Source organism: Lissotriton vulgaris, chromosome 4_1, assembly GCF_964263255.1.
Source record: "Lissotriton vulgaris chromosome 4_1, aLisVul1.2, whole genome shotgun sequence".
Taxonomy (NCBI): domain Eukaryota; kingdom Metazoa; phylum Chordata; class Amphibia; order Caudata; family Salamandridae; genus Lissotriton; species Lissotriton vulgaris.
Genome location: NC_141691.1, coordinates 146873165 through 146898844, shown reverse-complemented (window position 1 = coordinate 146898844; position 25680 = coordinate 146873165). Strand labels below are relative to the sequence as shown.

The 25680-nt window shown below is 48.7% G+C and overlaps 1 protein-coding gene across 1 annotated transcript in view; it reads left to right on the top strand.

The window, feature by feature from the left end:
* Positions 1–25680, top strand: part of ATRX (ATRX chromatin remodeler) — a 1771102-nt gene that overhangs the window by 1406104 nt on the left and 339318 nt on the right. The window contains exon 28 of the mRNA XM_086918408.1: positions 9909–10017. Within this exon, the coding sequence (XP_086774534.1) occupies positions 9909–10017 (109 nt within the window). The remainder of the gene's footprint in view (positions 1–9908; positions 10018–25680) is intronic.

Sequence of the window (25680 nt, the reverse complement as noted above, 5' to 3'; positions counted from 1 at the left end):
GAGCGGTCCCGCAAGCTGCTCGAGCTCCGGGTGTCGGCCCCGTGTCGAGAGCGGTCCCGGTCCGGCCGGAGGTCAAGGGAGCGATCGAGGGAGTGGTCGCGGAGCCGTCACGAGCGCTCCGGGAGTCGTCACCATTCATCTGGTCCCTCAGGTAGGAAGCACAAGAAATCGGGGCGTCTTCATTGTACCCCCGACGCTCGCGCGATGCGGCCGGGGGTTCGGGCGGCTCCGCGTGAGTCGCCGACGCGGCCTGCTCCATACCCTGCGGTCCCTGGGCAGGGCGCATCGCCCGAGGAGATAGAGGCGTTCCTTATGGCCATGAGGGCTCTTTCTCCTCCAGCGGGTTCTGCGGCGCCTTCGGGCCCTGTGAATCCGTCCGGGGGCCCTAGCGGTTCGGGTGCCCCTGCCTCGACGCCGTCGGATGCTCCGGCCCCGGCGCCGCCGACGGCTCCGGTCCCGGCGCCGCAGGGGCCCTCTGGGTCGACGCCGGCTGGTCAACCGGCCTCTTCGGCGCCGATTCCATCTGGGCAACCCCTGGCGCCGCCCCCTCGCGGCGCCGTACCCATTCCCTCTCCAAATCCGACGCCGGGTCCGACGCCGATGGGGCCTGTGAACCCCGAGGAGCCGGTCTACATTGTTGATTCCGAATATGGTGAAGATGTAGAATACGGAGAGGAGTGGGAGGGGTCTGAGGACCCTCTGACACGCGAGTGTCAGTACGACGTGGACTGGACGGGTGACTTGGGTGACGCCAGTGGTCTGGATGACTCCCCCAACCCAGGCTTTGTCTCGCCTCCTACCATGGCTAAGGAGGAGGGGGCTGCTTATTCAGTGGTGTTGATGAGGGCTGCCAAGGCCTTAAACCTTGTGCTCCCCGTCGCGGCCGTGAGGACTAACATCCTCACTGAGGTCCTCAAACCGCAGTCATGCCCACAGGAGCCACTGCTGCCATTCTTTTGGGCACGTGGTCCAGGCCCGCTTCAGGTTCGCCTGTTGATAGGAACGTGGCCAGACGCCACCGTCCGTGTTCGGACGACCCCAAGTTTCTGTCCACCCATCCCACCCCTGAGAGTCTGGTGATCCAGGCCTCCGCTTCCCAGACCGCATTCCCGTCGGCCCCGCCCGACAGGGAATCAAAGAGGTAATCAATCAATCAATCAAGACATTTATAGAGCGCACTACTTACCCGTAGGGTCTTAAGGCGCTTGGGGGGGGGGGGTGCCGTTACTGCTCGAACAGCCAGGTCTTGAGCTTCTTCCTGAAGGAGAGGTGGTCTTGGGTCAGGCGCAGGTCGGGAGGGAGGGAGTTCCAGGTCTTGGCGGCCAGGTGGGAGAAGGACCTTCCTCCTGTTGTCGCTCTACGGATGCGTGGGACCGCGGCGAGGGCGTGGCTGGCTGACCGGAGGTGGCGTTTGGGAGCGTAGAAGTTGATTCGGTTGTTGAGGTAGCTCGGGCCTTGATCGTGTAGGGCTTTGTGTGCGTGGGTGAGGAGACGGAAGGTGATTCTTTTGTTGACGGGGAGCCAATGCAGGTCTCTCAGATGTCCGGAGATGTGGCTGTTTCGTGGGATGTCGAGGATGAGTCTGGCTGAGGCGTTCTGGATCCGCTGAAGTCTCTTCTGGAGCTTGGCGGTGGTTCCGGCGTAGAGGGCGTTGCCGTAGTCCAGTCGGCTGGTGACGAGGGCCTGGGTGACGGTCTTCCTGGTCTCCGTGGGGATCCACCAGAAGATCTTCCGTAGCATGCGCAGGATGTTGAAGCACGCCGAGGAGACAGCGTTGACTTGTCTGGTCATGGAGAGGGAGGAGTCCAGGATGAAGCCCAGGTTGCGTGCGTGGTTCGTCGGTATGGGTGCGGTGCCCAGGGCGGGGGGCCACCAGTATGGCAAAAAGGTCTTCTCGTCCCTGAGTCTGGGACTGCGGTCTTGCAACACCGCGTGCCTCTTGGGCCGCTACACCCACTCTCTGTGGGATACGGTCGCGGACCTGCTGCCTGAATGCCCGCCGGAGGTACGGGCTAAACTCAGCAAGGCTATGATTGAAGGCCGAGACACAGCAAGATACTCCATCAGGTGTGGTCTTGATACGACCGACTCGCTGGGCAGAGCGATGTCCACGACGGTGGCGATTCGTCGCCACGCCTGGCCGAGATCCGCCAACTTCTCGGCAGATGTCCAGAATGCCTTAATGGACATGCCGTTTGATGGCAGTCGCCTGTTTGGCGACAAAGCGGACCACGCGCTGGAGCGTTTCAAGGACTCCAGGGTCATGGCCAAGTCCTTGGGTCTCTCGACCCAGCGCCAGCAAACGGGTTCGTTTCGCTCCTTTCGTGGCCAAGGAAGGGGCGGTCCCACACGTGCTGCCAGCCACGCGCCGCACCAGACTTATCAACGCGGTGGCGGCCGTGGAAACCGCCGTGGTGGCGGTCGGGGACAGCGGCGAGGTCAGACCACACCTCCCCCCGCAGCATCTGCCACTAAATCCTCCTAGTCCGTGCTTTCAGGCCCATGTGACGCCGGTGGGGGGCAGGGTTCGCCATCACCTCTCCCACTGGCGCACAATAACATCGGACAGGTGGGTGCTGCAGCTCGTCCGAAGGGGCTACTCCCTCCCCTTCGAGAAAACTCCTCCAGCCAGGCCACCGCAGAACCACCGTGTGTCGGGGGACCACGTGGCACTTCTGAGGGAGGAAGTTACGGCCCTCTTGGCCAAGGGGGCCATCGAGCGCGTTCCTGGGCCAGAAGTAGGACGTGGTTGCTATTCCCACTACTTTCTGGTCCCCAAGAAGGACAAAGGGGGCCTACGTCCTATCTTGGATCTAAGGAACGTCAACGGCTTCCTCCGGAAGGAGAAGTTCAAGATGTTGACTTTAGCTCAGGTCTTGGCTGCTCTAGACCCGCAAGACTGGATGGTAGCGTTGGACTTGCAGGATGCGTATTTTCAGATCCCCGTCCTGCCGGCCCACCGGCGTTACCTGCGGTTCACGGTAGGCCACGAGCACTTTCAGTTTATCGTGCTCCCCTTCGGCCTTGCCAGCGCCCCACGGGTGTTCACCAAGGTGATGGCGGTGGTCGCAGCTCATCTGCGCAGATTGGGGGTTTCAGTCTTCCCCTATCTAGACGACTGGTTGTTGAAGGCGGGCTCGCCCCAGACAGTCGTCCACCACCTTCAGATGACGGCAGACCTCCTGTACGAGCTGAGGTTCTCCATCAATGTGCCGAAATCACACCTGTGTCCCTCTCAAAAGCTCCTTTTCATCGGAGCGGTTCTCGACTCGGCGCAGTTTCGGGTCTATCCTCCGGAACGGCAAGTCCAGGATATACAGGCTTTGATTCCCATCTTTCAGCCGTTATCCCGGATTTCGGTCAGATTGACGCTGCGGCTGCTGGGGCGGATGGCTTCCTGCATCCTTCTGGTGCATCACGCCCGGTGGCGGATGCGGGCTCTGCAGTGGGACCTGAAGTTTCAGTGGGCCCAGTATCAGGGCAATCTGTCCGACCATGTCTTGATCTCGGAGGGCACTGCGAGACACCTGCAGTGGTGGCTTACGGACCGCGATTGGGTCAGAGGCAGATCCCTCTCCCTTCCCCAACCGGAGCACGTTGTTGTGACGGACGCGTCCCTCCAGGGCTGGGGAGGCCACCTGGGAGAGGCAGAGATCAGAGGCATCTGGTCTCCGGCGGAGTCCCGGCTCCATATAAACTTGTTGGAGCTCCGGGCGATTCGTTTGGCACTGAAAGCATTCCTCCCCTTTGTCAACGGGAGTGTAGTGCAGGTGTTCACGGACAACACCACCGCCATGTGGTACTGCAACAAGCAGGGTGGGGTGGGGTCGTGGACCCTTTGCCAGGAGGCTCTGCGCCTCTGGCAATGGCTGGAACGTCAGGGTGTGACTCTGACGGTTCAACACCTGGCAGGTTCTCTGAACGCCCGGGCGGACTAACTCAGCCGTCGGTGCTCGATGGATCACGAATGGCGTCTGAACTCGGACAAGCGCAAAGGCCTCTTTCTGCGATGGGGAGAGCCTTGGTTAGATCTATTCGCCACAGAAGAGAACGCGCAATGTCATCAGTTCTGCGCGTTGGAGTTTCCAAGACGGCACTCGCACGGCGACGCCTTTCGGCGCGAGTGGAGTTGCGGTCTGTTATACGCCTTTCCGCCTATACCACTTCTGCCCAGAGTGCTGAAGAAGATCAGGCACGACTGGGCCGAAGTCATCCTTGTGGCTCCGGACTGGGCTCGAAGGTACTGGTATCCCGAGCTACTCAGCATGTCAGTCAGTCCCCCGATCCGCCTGACCCTTCAAGAGGACCTTCTGTTGCAGCAGCAGGGGACGGTCCTCCACCCGAACCTGTCCAGCCTCCACCTCCATGCGTGGAGATTGAGCGGCGGCAGTTGAGGCCATTTGACTTGCCTCCTGAAGTCTGTGATGTGATTCTGGCAGCCAGGCATTCCTCCACGAAATCGGTATACGCCTGTCGGTGGAACATGTTTGTGGCATGGTGCACAGCAAAGGCTGTGGATCCTCTCTCTGCCCCTCTTTCTGAGGTTCTTCTCTTCCTTCTTTCTCTTGCCCAGCAGGGCTCTGCTCTGGGCACTATCAAGGGCTACCTTTCTGCCCTTTAAGCCTTCTTAAGGCTGTCTGATCAACCATCTTTGTTCAAGTCCCCTATTGTAAATCGATTCCTGAAGGGCATCACTCACACATTTCCACCTGTTCCGTTTGTGATGCCTCACTGGGACTTGAACCTTGTACTTACATTTCCCTTTGAGCCACTTCACAACTGTCCTCTCCGCCTTCTTACACTGAAGACTGCTTTCCTGGTTGCCATCACCTCTGCCAGGAGAGTGAGTGAGCTCCAGGCCCTCTCTTGTACTCCTCCTTTCCTTTCTGTCCATCCGGACAAGGTTGTGTTGCGTACTAAGCCATCTTTCCTGCCCAAGGTTGTCACAGCCTTCCACATCGGGCAGTCCATCACTTTGCCAACCTTTCCGCCACCGCACCCCTCTAAAGAGGAAGAGCGGCTCCACCGTCTGGACCCAAAACGTGCGCTCTCATTTTACTTGGATTGCACACGGCAGTTCCGGGTGGATGACCAACTCTTTGTTGGCTACGTGGGCGCTAAGAAGGGGAAGGCGGTACATAAGAGGACCATCTCCTGATGGATCATCTTGTGTATCCAGGCATGCTACTCCTTGGCTAGAAAGGAGCCCCCTGTTGGGTTGCGGGCTCACTCCACCCGAGCCACGGCGACAACTACTGCCCTTGGCCGGGGAGTGCCCTTGCAGGACATTTGCCAGGCAGCTACGTGGGCCTCGCTGCACACGTTTGCAAGACACTATTGCCTGGACAGTCAAGTCCGGAGGGATAGCTTCTTTGGCCGTACCGTCCTCCAGGACTTTCTGGTGTGATTATTGGTTCGCAGACCCACCACCGGGGTTGGTATTGCTGGGGTATCTATTCTAAGGTAAGGAATCTATCACTAACGTGTCTCTTTCAGATGCACAAGTTACTACTTGTCTAATGATATATCTGTAAGAGACATTAGTTAGTGATAGATTCCTTACCGACCCACCCATCCTCCCCGTTCTGTGAACCGATATCTAGGGTTAAGGTCATCCCTTTTCAGGGCCATAGTTTCAATGGCGCCGGTGTTGGTTTTTAACACGGCTCAGCGCTTCTGGCTCGGAAAAGCTGTGGCTAAGAACTGACGTCAGCACGCGGAGGCGATGCTGACGACGGACGCGGAGCCGCAGACGACGCCTACCGACGCGCAAGGGTACTGCTACGCAAAAAATTTCCGGATCCAGTCTGACGCCTGGGGATATTCTAAGGTAAGGAATCTATCACTAACTAATGTCTCTTACAGATATATCGTTACACAAGTAGTAACTTGTGCATCAAAGGGGTACAGAATGCATTTCCAAGCGCATTAACTTCAGGGAATGTTATGTACTTAAGACAATTTTCATCAAAATCTTAATATCTGCCAGTCACTCTCCTGGAAGGTGGGTTCCCTGTCATTTTTAGGCCTCGGCTAGTAACGCGCTGAAAGCGCGTTCTCGCCAGAGAACTATTGTCGGCGTCTCAGCAGTCTGAGAACACCGAAGTGAGACAAGACCTGGCCGCACGCAGCGTTTCCCTATAGCATAACGTTGTGCGCGCGGCGAGGTCTTGTCTCCACAGCATTCCAGGGCTGACCGGATCGCGTCGCGCGCCTCTCTGGAATGCAGGGGGAGTCTACAGAGAGGCTCGCTGCGCTGATAAACAGGCAGGCACTGAGCTGCAATCACTTGTTTGAGCGCGTTACTGGTATTGCACGTACAATAACAAAAATATGCTGCATTTTTAACTAGTGTGCTTGTAAATAGCTTTAATGCCATCAGGTCCGGTTCGCGCAATGTAAATGCGAGCACTTTTAAATTTAAAAACGTCATATCCCGCGTCGGTGTAAATAAACCTACCTCAACAGGAGGCGCACGTTTACAAAGTGTGTATATACGGCGGGACCGCAGTGACCTGGTTGCGGGGCTGTGTGCGAAGCTCTGCTGCTAACCAACCTCGCATCCCGAGTGTAAACCGGGCTGGCCCCGGCCCAGGTCATGGTCTGCGGTTCCTGGGTCGCTTCTGTAAGGCCTCCTTTCACTGCTCGCCTTCAGCCCGAGGTGCAGGAGGACGGCGAGCAGCGCCCGCCAAACACCGCTCCGCAGGCTCCAGACAGGACACCTTCCTCAGAGGGAGACCAGCATGAATATGTATATATTAAACTCATTCCATCGTCCTGGATATTTTTGTCATATTTAAACTTTGTCGGTAAAGGAGATGTGTGCTAGTAAGAGGATTCTGCCTGTGAAGTATTCAACATCGTTAAGGCACCAACAGGAGTTTTGATTACGCTGGTTGGGGGTTTAAATCATAAACTAGAAAGTCTTACTATGTGGTGCGGGCTAAAGTCTGCCAATGATCCATCTATTCATTCACCCTAGCAGGGTGAATGAGAGAAATCTCGGACCGCGCTAAGATGGAATGCCCAGCGCGCCACCTACAAATACTGCAACATGTAGGGTTTGCTTCCTGCAGCCCTCGCCTTAGCAGGCCGGGTAGGGATTGTAAGTGGCAGCCCCTCTGCCTCAGTGAAGGGTGGCGGTCGGGTCCGTGTGCGTTGAGCAATGAGTTCCCAGGAAGCGTGTGTGCTGTGAGTTCTCACTTTGGCTGACCAGTAGAGACACAGACACGCAAATACACCAGGGCACATATAAGCATGAACACACATCGAAACACAAGCACATAAAAGCACAGACACGCAAATACACCAGGGCACATATAAGCATGAACACACATGCACGCAGCGAAAAACAAGCACATAAAAGCACAGACACGCAAATACACCAGGGCACATATAAACATGAACACACATCGAAACACAAGCACATAAAAGCACAGACACGCAAATACACCAGGGCACATATAAGCATGAAGACACATGCACGCATCGAAACACAAGCACATAAAAGCACAGACACCCAAATAAACCAGGGCACATATACGCACGCACACATCGAAGCACAAGCACATACATGCACACAAATACACCAGGGCACATATAAGCACGCACATCGAAACACACGCACATAAAAGCACAGACATGCAAATACACCAGGGCACATATAAGCCTGCACACACATGCAAGCACCTACACAATAACACATTTCTACATTGCCATGCAAGTACACAAGCAAACACAAATATAAGCCAATAGATGCATACACACATATATAGGCACTCGCGCAGCCCACACAATTGCACATGGTTGCATTCGGCTACATAAAAACGCGCACTCAATGCCACACAGAAACGCGTAAAAGTTTGTTTAGATATGCCACGTGAATCCAGGCACACACGAGGCATACACGCTCTCAAGCCAACACGCACATCCAAACACGCACACATGGATCCGTGCACAATGTGTCACACACACACACATATGCATGGGCAAACACGGCCACCTGTTCACACATTCATCACTGCTCTTGTGCTGCATGGAATATTACAGTTGGTGTTGCAATATTTTGCAATGCCAATAGCTCAAACTTAATTAACCCGAGACCTATTGCATTGCAAATGCTTGTTAACACTGTATTAACGTTTCATTATATAAATATTTTGTTACAGCTTAAAAAAATTAAATATATACAGTTTTAGTGTGTTACAAAAGCATTATAACATCACATTAATCAGATGATCTAATGAGAATGTATCCGGTCCATCAACAATATTGACAAACAATAGTGCAATTACTTAATGCTGTATCAATACTGACTATCCGGGCTTATTTCAAAACATAACTGGTAAATAACACCAGTTCAGAAATTTCACATGCTCCTCATTCGCCCGAACCCACAAGCAAAGGTATGGTAATAAGATACTACTACTTTCCTGTAAAAGGAAAGGGTCGTATTTCTCCTGTTCCAGTTTTACCATCCATTTGTCACTAGTGAAGCGCCGTGAAGCTGCCCGACAAACAGAGGCGCTATCAGCAATCAGCCTCTCATTCTATACACATGGGAGTCGACTAAACCGTCTAGTGATGTTTTGTTATTCCAAAGCAGTTAAATCCCATCGCATTCACTGGGGCAGAGAGGTGATACAAAATTTTACAGCTGGAAAGCACATTTGAAATAAAGGCTCAAATTAAAGGTAATAGCATCGCATTGCCTTGTTACCTTTCTTTACATCACAGATGCCCACACATTTTAATTTCTCTCCTGCTCCAAGCAAAAATACTGATCAAATAAAAAATATACATGCACAAACCCTTAAACATTTATTTCTATAAACAATGTACTTTGTTTTAAAATATCGACAAGTGTTTATTTCTAAATGGACAACCGATGGGAATAACAACATTATTAGCATTGTTAATACTCTTTCCTCGCTAGATTTGTTAAACACATTGTGTGTTTCCAGTTTTGAAAAGCTTGGACAGTGCACAGCTGCGTAATTGCCTGATAAAAAAATCTCTACTTTTAATAAAAGATACCGGTATTTTAGATCAAAATACATACTATTACGGTCTTTACTCGGGTCTTAACAATTCGAAGATAGGCTGGTTTAGTGTATAACGTACCATATATAACTCTTCAGAAGCAACAACTCTACTGATAACTTTAATGCATCTCGCTGCACCTTACTGAACACGAATATGAATCATGTTACTGGCTTTTGTAATAAAGAAAATAGAACGGGTCAGTTTCAGCCAACAGATGGTCAGGGTGTCTTATACGAGGGACCCCCATTTAATATTCTACTCACCTTCTTTGCCGTTCTGTTGGTGGATGTTCATTCTTGTCCCAGCTGCTTCTTGGCTCTATGATCTGAGCACTTCATTTTTCTTGCATTTTTTCCCACGAAAGCGGAAAGCCTCCACAGAGAAGGCCTTTCACGCAGGAGCCAAAGGCCATCCCGGGCCAAAGTAGAGTCCCCAATGTTTCTTGTAGGTCCAAGCAACAATATTTTAAATGTTTTAAATTACAACCTCAAAGGAGCTGTGAAAAGTTCAAGAATAAATATAAATTGATGACCACAAAAGTAGCTACTAGTAAAACAATCTATCAAAATGTGTTTGAAGTAAAGCTTTTTGGAGTTGAGGGTAAGCTATTAGGGAAGGGATTAGTAATTCAGTGGTATTATAGCATACAGCATGTACCCCATGTTCCTAAAACTCTGAATTATTTGTACTAAACACCCTCCATTATATATATGTAGCTTGTGCATCTAGCATTGCAAGTTAGCATTGTCTCAAACTGTTGAATGTGCTATGAAGTTGATTCAGAACATAATCTTGAATAATTTTGCAGTGCTTCTTCTGTAGAAGATTCTGAGAAGCAATAAAATACCTATTAAATGTTCTAGGTGAAGGAAAGTGGATCCGGAATATTGATTATTATCGCTTAGATGGTTCCACTTCAGCACAGACGAGGAAGAAATGGGCAGAAGACTTTAACGATGTAACAAACACTCGGTAGGTTCACTTTTAGATTCAAATATTGAAAGATACAATTTAATTATTTTATGTGCTGCTATATTCTGAGACTGTAGAGAATATAAAACCGGTCTACACCATTAATGTAAAGTTATGATCTAAAAAAGAAATGTATTTTGCAACATTCCAAGACACTTGTGTTTAACATGTAGGACTTGTTTGTTTATTAAATGTCCAGTAATTTGGCTGTCTCTGAACCTTCCCTTCACCCTACCACAAGTGTACCTCTTTTAAAAAATGGTGGGACTATGTTTATTTCTTTACAATTGTTTTTGTGTTAAAAAAAATATGAGGTGATCTGTCTCATGAATTTGCAATGGATTGAGCGACACCCTCTGATTCAAAATGGGATTGTTATGTGCATTTGCGGGAAACTGGCTTGTTTTTCCCACTGAAGTAGTTCTGCAGAAGTGCAAACTGAAAATAAATTGTTGCAGTCTTCTTGCCCATCATCTACGTGATATAAACCAACATGTATTTGGCCTTTGAAAATACATCTGACATTATGATGCTATCAAGAATAGGTATTTTCAAGAAGACGTTGTTTGCGATTACATTATTGATCCTCAATTTGTTCAGGTCTTCTGCTTCCTGGGGAGGAAGATTCTTCCCCTACATTCTGTTCTTAAATAAAACTGACTTTCGCTCCTCTGTTTTGCTCTGGTATAGATCTAAAACTTTTCTTCTGCTATCATTTGATGACAGTATAGTATGTGAACACAAATTAAGATATTTAACATAAGCTGTCCCACATATAATCAATCTTTTGTGTGTTGTCTTGGCGTTCATATAGTGCAAACCGTTATAAAAAATTCCTCAACGTTATGTTGTGTGATGCAATTTGTCACTGGTATTTGACTAATTATCCAGTACATTTTTGTACATACTATGGGGAGCCCACTTGCTTTTTATTGGACCCACTTTATAGAGCTCGCAGCAGTTAGCTCCCCCTCCAAATTGTGTGCCAAACACCAGCATTCGTTTATTAAATTACTGTTTTCTACACTTGTAAAATTGTCTAACAATAATACAGTAGATGCCCATCAGTCTGTATGACATGTGAATTTGGTGGAAGATTCTTTCTTCACAAGATTCTCAACTCATTCCATCTCCAAATGGTCTAAGATTGACATGAATGTGTGTAATAGACTATCGAATGGGCATAGTACTACTCCAAACTGTTACAATGCACACCTGTTAGACACTATGGTAGATGTGACAGTCTGATTTTTTCACAGTAAATTTTAAGTCAAACATGTCAACATTTACCGAGTGATAAAAGGCCAATAAATACTGGGACACTGAGATTATGGTTCAATAAACACTAGAATCTGTATTATTTTCCCCAATTTAATTGGTAAACTTGCATTTGTCGTTAAATATGTAAATAATTAGTAAGCCCCAGCATATTAATCAGATGTGATAAATACCACCCTTGTGGCAAGGTTGCTCATAATCAAAGCCAAAGTCATTGTACAAAATATTTGAAGCTTTCGGCTGACAGCTGGATCAATACGTTATTATTAGCTGTTCTGAAAAAGACGCTGCTTAGCAACTTGTAACCAGTATCTTGTCCTTAAGAAGAAGACAGCTCTCTTAGCCTGCTACCACAGATGTTTCCAACATATTCAGTGTAGTGAGGATCAGATTAAGATTTGTCTGTAGTTCAACCTCTGACATACAGGGCCAACAAAATAACTAGAGATGCATGGCATCATTGCAAAGCAGATGATACAAACAACACCATTGTAGACCCATAGTACCCATTAAAGATTTCTCTACCCAACTGCATTTCACCCTGTCATGCGGTCCTTTTGAGGTCAGTGGTGCACCAATAAAGTACGGTTACTTATTGAAGAAGACGTGGATGACTTCCTCATTAAGACCTTATTTAAAATTGAGCAGGCCATCAATTTCTATCAAAGTAAAAAATGCTGTGAAAATGTTCCACAGATAATATATGATACCCAGTTGGAATCAGAGTGGTGACAGTTAAAAAAAAAAAGTAAACTTGTATCTCAATACTTGATTTTCATAAGCAGAACGTGACTCCAGACTATCTTGTGGCACGCTGTTCTTGGAAAAGAGTGATTTTGTAGTGTACTGGAGAGAGACACCCTGTGGTACGGTTCCCACTGAAAAATGTAGGACTGCATATTAGGACAACAGGATTTCAGAATGCAGGGACTGGGTCCATCTACACCGTCAGAAACTGTTGGCCCAATACCTAGCTAGCTCACAGTGCTTCAACTGAACCCCCTAAACTGACCAGGGTAGTGTGAGAAGTTGGCCTGATATTCAGTGCTCACTATTCTAGTGATCACTACGTATCAGTCCAAACAACCCTTATGGTGATTGGTTGTAAGTCAACCTTATAGACCAGTTATCCTAGTAGCATGGATACGAGCAGTCTTCGGGCTAAACTCTAGAGGGCGTGTTAAGCCAGCTGTTATACCATCACATATACCCCTTGAACACCAAGTGAAAGGACACCACACAAGTGTTATGAAAATAAACAGTGTATTTATTTAGATCACAACAGCCCTGTACTCTTTATGAGGACAGGGTACTAAGCACACAACAAAACTCTTACGAAAATACTTTAAGTTGCACAATTTACACAAGTGCCCGAGGGGCACGGAAAACCATATACTACAAAAGTGGAATGCGAAATTACTAGCAGGTAAGTACTGGACTAATAGGCTTTGGAATCGCTAGGACTACGTTACTGAACCTTCAGATTACTAGTAGGAGGCCTAGGGGACTCGGGTGCAGAGTGTGCACTCTCACGCGGGATGCGGGACAAAGTCTATGGAGGCTAGTAAAAGCAAAGTTAGTGTTCTCGGGCGAACCCGATAAGGTAGGCTGAAAACGAAAGTGGATCTGGACCCTTGGATAGTGAGGCTATGCTGGGGCACCGAAATGCCGAAGTTACCTAGCCCAGGGGCTGTGGCTGCATAGGTCTGAAAAGACGTCGGAAACCTTTGTTGACGAACCAGGAGCCTGAAAGAAGGAGTTGCTGGCAGGCGACCAGTGAAGATTGTTCGATGAATCCAAGCCTGGATCGAAGATGGAAGACACCTGTAAGCAGAGGGGACCAAGTCCTGAATCACTAGCCAGTGATCAGATGGGCACCAGGATGGCACCGGATGGAGTCACCTCGACCAGGTGAGTGGGCGACGCTGGGCTCTGCAGTCTCACGGACCAGGAGCCGTTGTCGGCGACCAGGATGGAGGTGCGAGCTGTCCCACGATGGTTGATGCTGTCGACGTCGCTGGACCCAGGATTGGGGCAACAAGTCTTGGCAAATTCAAGCCCACGCGGTGGACCTAAAATGGCGTCTGGAGTGGACCAGGAGGGTCCGGGGTGCTCCTCTTTTGGAAGGGAGCAAGGGCCAGTCTGGAGCAACCAGACTAGCAGTGGTGATGTCGTCGGTCGTCGTCGGGAAGGCCACAAGCCAGCGGGCTAGTAGCCAGACAACGCAGTGAGCAGCCAAAAAGCAGAAGGGCCCCACGCAGATCTCGTGGATGCTGGGAGGCTGGTCTTCGGTGCTGGAGCTGCTCAGGGTCGGGGCTTCTCGGACCCCAAAGCACTCACCAGAGGATCCCTCGGCAGTGGTGCTGGATAGAAGTCGTGCAGTTCTGATGATGGCCGGTCCCTCGAGGTCTCGTCGCACCTACGGTTCTCAGCTTCTCTGTAGAGGTAGATAGAGGTCAGAGGTGCCAGGGAAGCCGGGTCTCGTCGAGCTGGTCAGTCGGATTCCGGAGGAAGGACGTGCAGCAAACCGCAGTGTTCTTCGATGGTGCCTGCGGATGCAGGGTGACTACTCCTTAGTCACAAGGGAGAAATCTTGAGAAGAGTCGAGAGTTCCTTTCGTGGAAAGTAGTTTCTTGATTCAAAGATGATCTAATTTGGAAGGGTCCCCGCTCCTGCCTTTATCCTAAAGAAAGGGGTGGGTACGCGACTAGGTCCTGCCCTAGGGGTGGGACCAGGAAGGGGGGGTGGTTACACCCCTCTCCCATGCCGGACTTTCCCCAGCTCAGGGGCTGGTGTGCCCCTGGAACTGGTTCTAGCCGGCAGATGCATAGGGAGCACCGGGGTGCCACTTGCAGTCACCTTCCTCTAAAGCCCTGCCTACCCAGGATACACAAAACCCTGTCTGGGATGGTGCTAGCACCGCCCCTGACAGGAAACCCTTTGTCCAAGCTCCCCTCGCTGGAAGGACTCCCAGCTGCAGGGCGTCAGACTTGTCTCTGGTGGCAGCATCCATTTTGTGATGCTGAGGCTCGAGTTAACTTTAACCGGGGTTCACAGTTACATACATGTCGTGTCCCTCTAGAAGGGTGGAATGCTAACCCCGTCACCAGAATTGGTCGAGGGGTTAGTATTCCAATTCGTATGACACCTTACTCGACATGTTTTGATAAAGCGATACCAGAGATACCATATAACCGCAAGGATTATAATGCACTTAAGAGTATATGGTACGCGTTATCATGGAGCTACAAACGGGCTCAGCTCATGCCAGAGCACCATCTCGCACGATTCCAAGCACTCTGCCTTCAGGATTGTCAAGACCTGCCATAGGAGTGACTGATAGGAATCTGTGTGTCCATTTTTAGGGTTAGATATAGGTATACTATATCTAAAGCAAAGGGTGATTACACCACCTTGCCCCAGCTGTCGTGCAGCCAGTTGTGTCAGATTTAGATGGCCAGCCAGGGGTGGCATAATACATGCTGCAGCCCCTGGTAGGCCCTGGGTACACCTATGCCCTGAGTTACAGGGTCTGATAAGGTGGCCCAGTACCAATTGGTAAATGCACCCAGGGTACATGTCGTAATTTAGTGAGAGAACAGCTAGGCTGTGGGTCTGATTAGCAGGCCCACAGCCAGAGAAAGTCGTAAACCAGTGAAACAAAAGCAAAAAATCTGGGTGATCATAGGATTGCAGACCCTACTCTCCTACATGTAGCAGTTGATTTTTGCAACCTCGAACATGACCGAGATCCCTAAGGGAATCGTGAAAGCAGATCTTACCCTGTTCGAGGCATGTTTGCTGTAGATACACATGCTTTGTCTACTCTTCCCATCTGGTGTTAGGTCCGAATGTTTGCAAGTTGTTTTTCTTATAAGGGAGATGATGTAGCCTTACGGCTAGAGCAGTCGACCTCGAAACTGGGGAACCGGGTTCGACTCTCTGCAACTACGCTCAACATCCTGTGATTCTGGCAAATCACTTAACCTCCACGTGCCTCACAAAAATGAATGCGTCCTCGGGGAAACAGCTGCCTCATCCTCCTGGACCCCTCCGCAGCGTTTGACGCGGTCTGTCATAGCACCCTTGTACAACGCCTCAACAACATCGGAATACAAGGAAAAGCATTGGATTGGATCATATCATTCCTCGCCGGAAGAACCCAGAGAGTTCGCCTCCCCCCTTTCAGATCAGAGGCCACCAAAGTAATCTGCGGCGTTCCCCAAGGCTCCTCGCTCAGTCCCACTCTCTTCAACGTCTACATGAGCCCCCTTGCATCCATCGCACGCCAACACAACCTCAACATCATCTCCTACGCTGACGACACACAGTTGATCCTCTCCCTCACCAAAGACCCAAACACCGCCAAAACCAACCTACACGAAGGGATGAAAGACGTAGCCGAATGGATGAAGAACAGCCGCTTAAAAGTAAATTTAGACAGGACGGAAGTCCTCATCCTAGGATCATCCCCCTCCGCTTGGGACGACTCATGGTGGCCACCAGCCCTAGGCAGCGCGCCCAAACCAACGGACCATGCTCGCAACCTGGGATTCATTCTAGACTCCTCCCTCTCGATGACCAGACAAGTCAACGCCATCTCATCATCATGCTTTAGCATCCTACGCATGCTCAAAAAGATTTTCCGATGGATCCCCACCGAAACAAGAAAGACGGTCACTCAAGCACTTGTCACAAGCCGACTGGACTACGGAAACACCCTATACGCAGGAACCACAGGCAAAGTGCAGAAAATACTCCAACGCATTCAGAACGCCTCCGCCAGACTCATCCTAGACATACCCCGCCACGACCACATTTCCGGTCACCTGAGAGACCTTCATTGGCACCCCATCAACAAGAGAATAACGTTCCGTCTGCTCACCCACGCACACAAAGCCCTCTACGACCTAGGACCCAAATACCTCAACACGCGCCTGACCTTTTACACCGCCTCCCCCGCCAACTACGATCGTCCAATCAAGCCCTCGCCACGATTCCACGTATCCGTAAAACCACCATGGGAGGAAGATCTTTCTCCTACCTGGCGGCCAAAACCTGGAACTCTCTCCCCACCCACCTCCACCTTACACAGAACCACCTCTACTTCAGAAAACAACTCAAAACTTGGCTATTTGATAAGTAACAACCCCCCCACCTTCCCTCAAGCGCCTTGAGACCCTCTGGGTGAGTAGTGCCCTATACAAATTTTAACTTGACTTGACTTGATGTAACGAAACTGGTGCTCATGGAAAGCGCTCTGATACATCTGGACTAGTTTGTGCTATATAAAAAAAAGTATTTCTTAGTTGCGAGGTAAGGTGACTACTTTCGGTGATAGTGCGCAAGACTGCGAAGACTGCGATGCTTGTTTTAAGAAAACTCTTCGCCATCGTCGAGCCCGATGTTGAGACATACAGCGTCAAAGCATCAAACAAACGACGGTCATCTTTGATGAAGATTTTAGTCAAGAAGACTTGGAGGTATCGGCGGTGCAGGAGGAGCTTGAGATAGACCTCAATGCAAACGAACTACCGCAAGGACAAGGTGACGTGAGTACAGAAGACACCATGCCCCCTGAAATCTCTCCCAAAAAGCACAAGGCTTTCAGCACCACCTCTGCCTACTGGCCAAGGTTGGCACTGAGACTACGTTTCCGACGCCCTGCATCCAGAGTCGGCTCTAAAACAGCCAGTCAAGCCTTCCACCTTGTGCCGAGCTGATAAAAGTGCTAATCGGAACTACAGCCCTCCTAACGCAAATCTGTCTCGGAGCCGAAATCCTCCATGCCAAAAGCCGAGAAGTATTTGGATCCGAAATCTTCTGTACCAAAAGGCCAGCACTCGCCGGTGCTGAATTCATCAGCATCGAAAGATGCCTCCTCTGATACGATTATAGACATTGTTCCACTAAAAATAGATCCCAAGCAAAAGAAAATATTTATTAACGCTGACACTGGTAAATTCACACCGAGCTGCCTCAAAAACATAAACTTTCTTATGAGGACACTCCTTACAAGATTCCTTTGAAGAAGAAATCTGTTTCTGCCGGTCATTTTCATCTACCATCTTCTTCCCCTCCACCTTCAAATCCTTTGCAAATTACACCTCTGGATTCTCCACAATCTCACCTTGATGGGGAATGGAGTCGAAGAACAGGAGTAAACCATTTGTCCCAGCTGAGACCCCGGTGCAATTCGTAACAAAAAACGTCTCAACCGGTAATCATTTAGGGGGGCAAGTACTAGAAGAGTACCAATCACTCAGGGAAGGGAAAGAAGGGAGACCACAGAAAGGGGCATTGAGAAGTAAATTCTTTGTTGTACGCAGTTATATCAGCACTACAATACAGTTTATGCGAAAGTAACCAAAACACAAAATTTTTATCTGAAAGTGCTTGTGATAGTGAACGGCGCAGTGACAAAAGGAGGTAAAAAAAATTGTGAGCGGCGCATGGATTATATACAGAAATAGTGGTCAACAAAATTTATAAAGCTTATATACAATGAGGGTTTCTTCATTAAGGCTGTTTTAAGTAGACCACAATGATGCCGAGTATACGCTGAGTAGTCAACGGTGTTTCGACCTGTTCAATTCCAGGTCATCATCAGGCCAGAGTTACTGTATTCAAAGTACTGCTGTATAAGAAGAAACAAAATCAGGCCCAGAGTGCAAGAGATTAGGCCAGAGTTACTGTATTCAAAGTACTGCTGTATTAGAAGAAACAAAATCAGGCCCAGAGTACAAGAGAATGAATCAAGAGGTAATACTGGTGGGATCTGAAGACTTTTGGTTAACAACAAGAGAGGGAGGATTAGAAAAGGATCACTCCTATATCCCCAATCATAAATATAAGAAACAACTAAGGAGTGACTTATTGGAGCTGTGGGCAAAAATTAGAGTCAAACAACCCTTAGGACAAGAAATTCAACCACCTCCGGTGACAAACCGATATTGGAACAAGTAAATGGAAAAAACAAGTGAATACACATACAAAAAGAAACAATTAGTAATTAATTAAGAAGAACCCTCACTCACCCTAGTGGTGACATGCTTCATCACGGGGTTCCCACTGGAGGAACTGAATGTCCCTCCAGTGTGCTTCCACGCCTGGTTTACAGCGGAGCAGGTTCTTGTGACTTGAAATGTGTATGTGTTTAGGTGCAGGTGATAGTGAATTAAAAAATATTATTGTTGTACCCAAAATTGCTTTATTTACGACTGCGCAGAGGCAATGCCTACTTAGAACCATGAGGAGGTTGTCGGACGGTGTGAAAAAAATAAAAAGGTACTCCTTCTGAAGGAAGAAGGGCACCAAGGACTTAGTACAGGAGAGAAATAGGGATAATTACCTGTACACCAGAAGTACAGGGCTATCCACAGGCGGAGAGTAAATACATTTGCAGGGTGCTTCCGTCCTCGGCGAATGGTCCATCACTAGTGAAAAAAGGGAAAGTGTGGGGTTAGCCAGGGAGTATGCTGGCCATGTTGGCAAATTGAAAAACCTGTGTATACCTTGTGGTAGTGTGGCTATCGGTCCACCAGGGGATCGGGTTATGGAGGCGGTAGTTCCAAGTAAGGAATTCAGATTGCCGAGGTCCCGTGTAATCGGCGTTGCCAGCGTTCCACGTTGGTTTAAACAGTGCATGTGACGTAATTAACGAGGTCCTGAACAATTGTATGGGAACTAGGGAAATAAATGATAGGGCCAGGTTAGCCTGTTTGCCAGGCTGTTATAACGATGGCATGGTGAGGAACCTTTCATAGGCTTACCATATGGAGTAAATCCAGGGGCGCAAGCTGCTCAGTGAACTTATGGTGAGCGCAGCGAGCATGCGAATGAAGCGCCACGTCCAACAGCCAGGAGTGCTGTGAACATTCAGTTTAACTGAGGCCGGAAGAAGACTTGTACCGGGGGTCACGTGTGTCTGGGCAACTGGAATGCGCAACGCTGAATGGGGGGCACATTTACTTGTAGATCCGTTGTAGGAAGCTGGTTCTGTATATATTATACCAAAATGAGTTATAGTGTGCACAGAGTCCAGTGGAACCCCAAAGGTAGGCAGAGATAAAGGTAGATAGCGCCTTACTCAGACTGAACTCAGACCAATTGTTTTTGTATAAAAATATTCTTTATTTTATTTTCTAGAACCAAGCAAACCTGGCAGAGGTAAGCAAGAAATATTTTACAGCCGTAATGCAGTTTAACAGTTTGAACTGTAATTGCAATTGCACTTTGTTTTGTCTTACAGAATGGTTGCAGAGAAATGCGATACTTTGTAAATACAGTACATAGACTTGAATGGGCTTTTCAGGAAAATGCCAGTTAAGTTAGTATACCTATGATACTACTCTGGGGCATTTCCTGTAAACAGGTAAGTAAAATCGTTTTTGTTAAACAATACCATTTTAAAGAATTTCTTTAGGTGTTCAAACTCCACACTTGGAAGGATTTCCAAGAAAAACAGTCAAAGTTATCCCATGGAGGAAAATAGTGTTATTGGTTCTGAGGTAAGTATTTGGTAGTGGGAGTTGTGGTTCTGGAACCTCGTGCTTCTTCCAGCATTGTCTATTTGAAGGGGCCCTACACCGCTCGTGTTAGCTCATGGAGCGATAATGGTTACATTCTAAAGTTCTTAAGATATACCAGTGGTATATTTTTCTACTCCCATAACAGGGAACAAAGGACAGTGTTTGTGACTATCAGGCATATATTCAGCGCCTTGAGACCCCACGGGTATGTAGCGCGCTTTATAAGTGTCACTGATTGATTGATTATGTACATTTATTCTATCACCCATTGAGGTGTTACGGGGATAGTTTTTTTGGTCCTGAGGAAAGAAGCCAAAGGGATAGCTTCTGAAACATGTCGAACTTGTAGGAGGTGACTCATTATAGTACACCACCTACACCTCCCCACTTTTACTATTCTCAACCAGGGAAGACAAAGTATTTTCGTTCCACTAGCCAGAGAATTTTTAACCATCTCACTTTTTCTTTTCACGATCCCAGGCACTACACATACTCCCTAATCACTGAATAAAGTGCTCCTGCGTCTGTATAAGTCGTAGCATGCCCCATCCTGTAGAGCGATGGGAAAACACCAATGATTAAGCAGGACACTGAATCAGGTGTCAGTGTATGAGGGGTATTTTACAATTTTTAGAAACGTTGCCCTTCCCACGAATTGAGAGAAGGAGCTCTGATCCTTTTGCACCATTTTTCACGTATGACTAAACACTTCAAATATAAATAGCAGCACACACATGGGTGCATATATATTCACACAATACATGGTAGAATCCCTATGTTGGATATACAGAGCCAGCTTTCTACATTGGTGGATCAGCTGTGGGATATACAACTTTGCATTTGTTGGACTACTTGGTTACCACCTGATCACACAACAGAACTCTTACATTTTCTTTAGAATTCAGATTTTTCCAAATTGGCATTTTTGCGAAATAAGTAAAAGTATGGCTAGGGTCTTGGTTAAGTCCCTGTAGAATTTTAGAAAAATAAAGTCACTTTAGCTAGGGTTAGAGCGGTTAGAAGTTTGTTAACAAGGTCTCTAAACAAGAACCCAGATGTTAGTGAAAATTACCACAATGCCATTGAGGACCAGGTTGAGGAGCTTGACCTCACCCCTTACCTTCACTTGTCTTTTAAGGAGGTAAGGTCCCTATGCAAAATTGAAAAACATAACCATTGGGTCCCATCCCAACAAACAAAGGCTCCAGGAGCTATCGGCTGGTATGCTAAGGACCACCCATCTGAAAATGGTGAAGACTAATCAGATGAGGAAGAAGTGGAAGGGGATTACCAGGTAGATCAACCCTGTAGGAAGGTACCTCCTGACTATGGTTGCCCCCAACTTTTTGCCCTGTGTTTTAGCTGGTTTTTGACATAGTCGACCTGGGGCCCTGCCAATCAGGACCCCAGGCCTACTGCTCTCTCTGTAAAATGGATTCCATGTACCCTAGGTACATTTCCAATTGGTACTGGGCCACCCTATCAGACCCTGTAACTCAGGGCATGGGTGTACCCAGGGCTGCCAGGGACTGAAGCATGTATTATGCCACCCCTGGCTGGCCTCCTAAATTTGACACAACTGGCTGCAGGACAGCTGGGGCAAAGTCGTGTAATCACCCTTTGCTGTAGATATAGTATACCTATATCTAACCCTAAAATGGACACACAGATTCCTATCAGTCACTCCTATGGCAGGCCTTAACAATCCTGAAGGCAGAGTGCTTGGAATCATGTGAGATGGTGCTCTGGCATGAGCTGAGCCCGTCTGCAGCTTGCGGAACCAAGTCCTAATAGCTGTTCCATGATATCGCATACCATATACTCTTAAGTGCATTATAATCCTCGCGGTTAAATGCTATCTTTGGTATTGCTTTATCAAAACATGTCGAGTAAGGTGTCATACAAATTGGAATACTAACCCCTCGCCAATTCTGGCGACGGGGTTAGCATTCCACCCTTCTAGAGGGACACGACATGTATGTAACTGTGAACCCCGGTTAAAGTTAACTGAAGCCTCAGCTCCACAAAATGGATGCTGCCACCACAGACACGAGTCTGACCCCCTGCAGCTGGGAGTCCTTCCAGCGAGGGGAGCCTGGACAAAGGGTTTCCTGTCAGGGGCGGTGCTAGCACCGTCCCAGACATGGTTTTGTGTATCCTGGGTAGGCAGGGCTTTACAGGAAGGTGACTGCTGAGTGGCACCCCGGTGCTCACTACGCATAGGCCAGTCTGAACCAGTTCCAGGGGCACACCAGCCCCTGGCCTGGGGAAGTCCGGCATGGGAGAGGGGTGTAACCACCCCCCTCCTAGTCCCACCCATAGGCAGGACCCTGCATCAAGCGGGCACCATCCTAAGAACACTGCGGTCTGCTGCAAGTCCTTCTTCACGAATCCGACGACCCAGCTCGACGAGACCCGGCTTCCCTGGCACCTCTGACCTCTACTCACCTCGACAGCAAAGCTGAGAACTGTGAGTGCGACGAGACCTCGGGGGACCGACGATCGCCAAGACTGCACGACTTCTTTGCAACAAGCCCACCGAGTCTTCCACTGGTGAGTGCTTTGGGGTCCGAGAAGCCCCAACCCTGAGCAGCTCCAGCACCGAAGATCAGCCCTCCAGCATCTCCACGATCTGCGTGGGGCCCTTCTGCTTTTGCGTGCTCACCGCGCCGTGTAGCTACTAGCTGGCTGGCTTGTGGCCTTCTACACGACGCCCGACGACATCACTGCTGCTGGTCTGGTTGCTCCAGACTGGCCCTTGCTTCCTTCTTCAAGAGAGGCACCCCGGACCCTCCTGGTCCACTCCAGACGCCATTTTAAGTCCACCGCATGGGCTTGAATTTGCCAAGGCTTTGTTGCCCAATCCTGGGTCCAGCGACGCCGACAGCTTCATCCATCGTGGGACAGATCGCTCCTCCATCCTGGTCGCCGACAACGCCTCCTGGTCCGTGAGATCTGCGGTCACAGCGTCACCCACTCACCTTGTCGAGGTGGCTACCATCCGGTGCCCTCCTGACTACTGGCTAGTAGTCACGAACTTGGTCCCCTCTGCTTTCAGGTGTCATCTTCCATCGATCCAGGCTTGGATCCACCGAACTTTCTTCACTGGTCGCCTGCCAGCAACTTCTTTCTTCCAGGCTCCTGTTCCGGCAACGAGGATTCCCGACGTCTTTTGAGTCCTATGCAGCTGCAGCCCCTGGGCTAGGTAACTTCGGCATTTCGGTGCCCCAGCATAGCCTCACTATCCAAGGGTCAGAATCCACTTTCGTTTTCCTCCTACCAGGTCGGGTTCGCCCGAGAACACTAACTTTGCAATTCCTAGCTACCATAGACTTTGTCCCGCATCACGCGTGAGAGTGCACACTCTGCACCCGAGTCCCCTGGGTCTCCTAGAAGTAATCTAACGATTCTATAGTCAAGTCCTAGTGATTCCAAAGCCTATTAGTACTGTACTTACCTGCTAGTAATTTCGCATTCCACTTTCAGAGTATATGGTTTTCCGTGCCCCTCGGGCATTTGTATATACTGTGCTAACATAAGTATTTTCGTAAAGGTTTTGTTTTGTGCTTAGTACCCTGTCCTCATAAAGAGTACAGGGCTGTTGTGATTCTTAATAAATATCTTGTTTATTTTCATAACACTTGTGTGGTGTCCTTTCACTTGGTGTTCAAGGGGTATATGTGTGGTATAACAGCTGGCTTAACACGCCCTCTCGAGTCTTTAGCCTTAGACTGCTCGTATCCACGCTACTAGGATAGCTGGTCTATAAGGTTGACTTACAACCAATCATCAATAAGGGTTGCTGGACTGATACATAGTGTTCACTAGAATAGTGAGCACTGCATATCAGGCCACCTTCTCACAAACCCCATCCACTTTATAGGGAAAAAAGGGCCCAAAATTCTTGACTCCACGATTAAACCTCTCAGTACCTAGATCCCACCCAGTTGGATCAGGTACCACTGAGGACATTGAGGACAGCCTCAATGAGGAGGACAGCCTTTTAGCAAGGTTGCCCAAAAGACCGGATCTCGAGACCAGGTTGCTGGCACTAGAAAGAGAGAGAGAGCAGAGATGGGCCTAGCACCCACCAATGGTGGCATCAATTTACTTAATAAGGATAAAGAGCAAACTAAAGATCCTAAAATCCCCAAAGGTATTGTCCCTAAATATGAAGAGAGTGATATCATAAAATGGTTCCCAGCCTTTGAGAGGGCTTGTGAAATGAGAAAAGTGAAGAAGTCACACTGAGGGGCTCTCCTTTCAGAACTGTAATCTGGTAAATGCTGAGACAGACTCCTGACCCTTTCTGGGCAGATGCTGGGTCTTATGACCTTGAAGAGAACTCTGAGGGAATTGGACTCACAACTGAGGAGTATAGAATTAGATTCAGGGGGGCTCACAAAACCCAAATCCAATCCTGGATTGACTTCATAGACTACTCAGTTAAAATACTAGATCTTTGATTATCTAGACACAATGTGCATGATTTCAATGGACTTTACAATCTGTCTATGAAATATCATATTTTAAGTAATTGCACTAATGAAAAGTTACATCAGCATTTGGAACACCTAGGTCTAATTTCTCTCCAAGAATTGGGAATGAAGGCAGACCACTGGGTAAAAACAAGGGTGACGGAATTAACCACTGGGGGTGACCCAAAGAAAGGGGTACAAAACCTCCCCAGGGGAAAAGTGGCAAAAATCTCCAAGATAAAAAAAAACAAAAACGTGCACAGGGGAGTGGGTGCCAAAACTTCCCAATCTACTAACAAGTACTTGGTAAAGAACTTTGATCCTTTAAAGGCCTGGTGTAACAACTGTAAGAAGTTGGGACACTTAACTGGAGATGCTGCTTGCCCAAACAAGAAGGCCCCTAGTCCTACTACAGCTACTCCTGGTAAAGCAAGTCTCCAGATGGAACCTACAGTGTGCCAAGAGCAAATCAGGTTGCACACTGAAGCAGTTCTAGTTTCAGAAGGGGAAGTTGAGTTTGCCACTGTAGCTGTGTGGCTACCCAACTTAAAGAAATACTTACAATACCCTTGGATTAATTATTATTAATATTAATTCTTATTAAGCGCATGGCTACGCTCAGGCATCCCAGCGCTATCATGCGATAGACAGGACCTAGGAGATCTAGAAAGTGTTCTGGAATAGCCATGTTCTTAGTTGTATCCTGAATGTTAGGTGGTTGGGGTTGGATCTGAGCTTGGTCGGGAGAGAGTTCCATAGTATGGCTGCGTTATAGGAGAACATACGTCCGCCCCGGTTGTGTGATTTGTGTGCTTCATGTGCCTGCGAGTCCTTTTGTTGGGACTGTGGCTCTGTTGGCTGCTGGCTGGCCCTTCTTTACTGTGTGTTTTTGCTGTTATCTACACCAGATTGGCCCCGAGATTAGGCCTTCTGTTTTTTCTCTTTGGCTGTTGGATAAACCTTCGGCTGGGTTTTTACCAGCGGATCTTCTGTTGTCCCCTGCTGCGGAAGTTTCTTCCTAAGAGGGTTCCCATGTCTTGGGACTTCACATACCCCATGTGGTGTAGTGGTAGCTGTTATCTGAAAGAGACACGTTAGTGATAGATACCTTACCTTAGAATATCCCCAGGCATCAGACTGGATTCGGAAACTTTTGCGTAGAATACCTTTGTGCGTCTGTAGGCGTTGTCCGCGGCTCCGTGTCCGTCGTCGGCGTCGTTAGCGCCGTAATGATGTTGCTGGAGTACTCCGACTCCGCCCTCGCACGCTGACGTCAGTTCTTATTTTTTCCGCGCTAGCTAGCGCAGATCTGGAGAAGCTCTACCCCTTAGTCACTTTTTGACTAAACTTTTTTGATCTGTTTGATCTATTTTTCT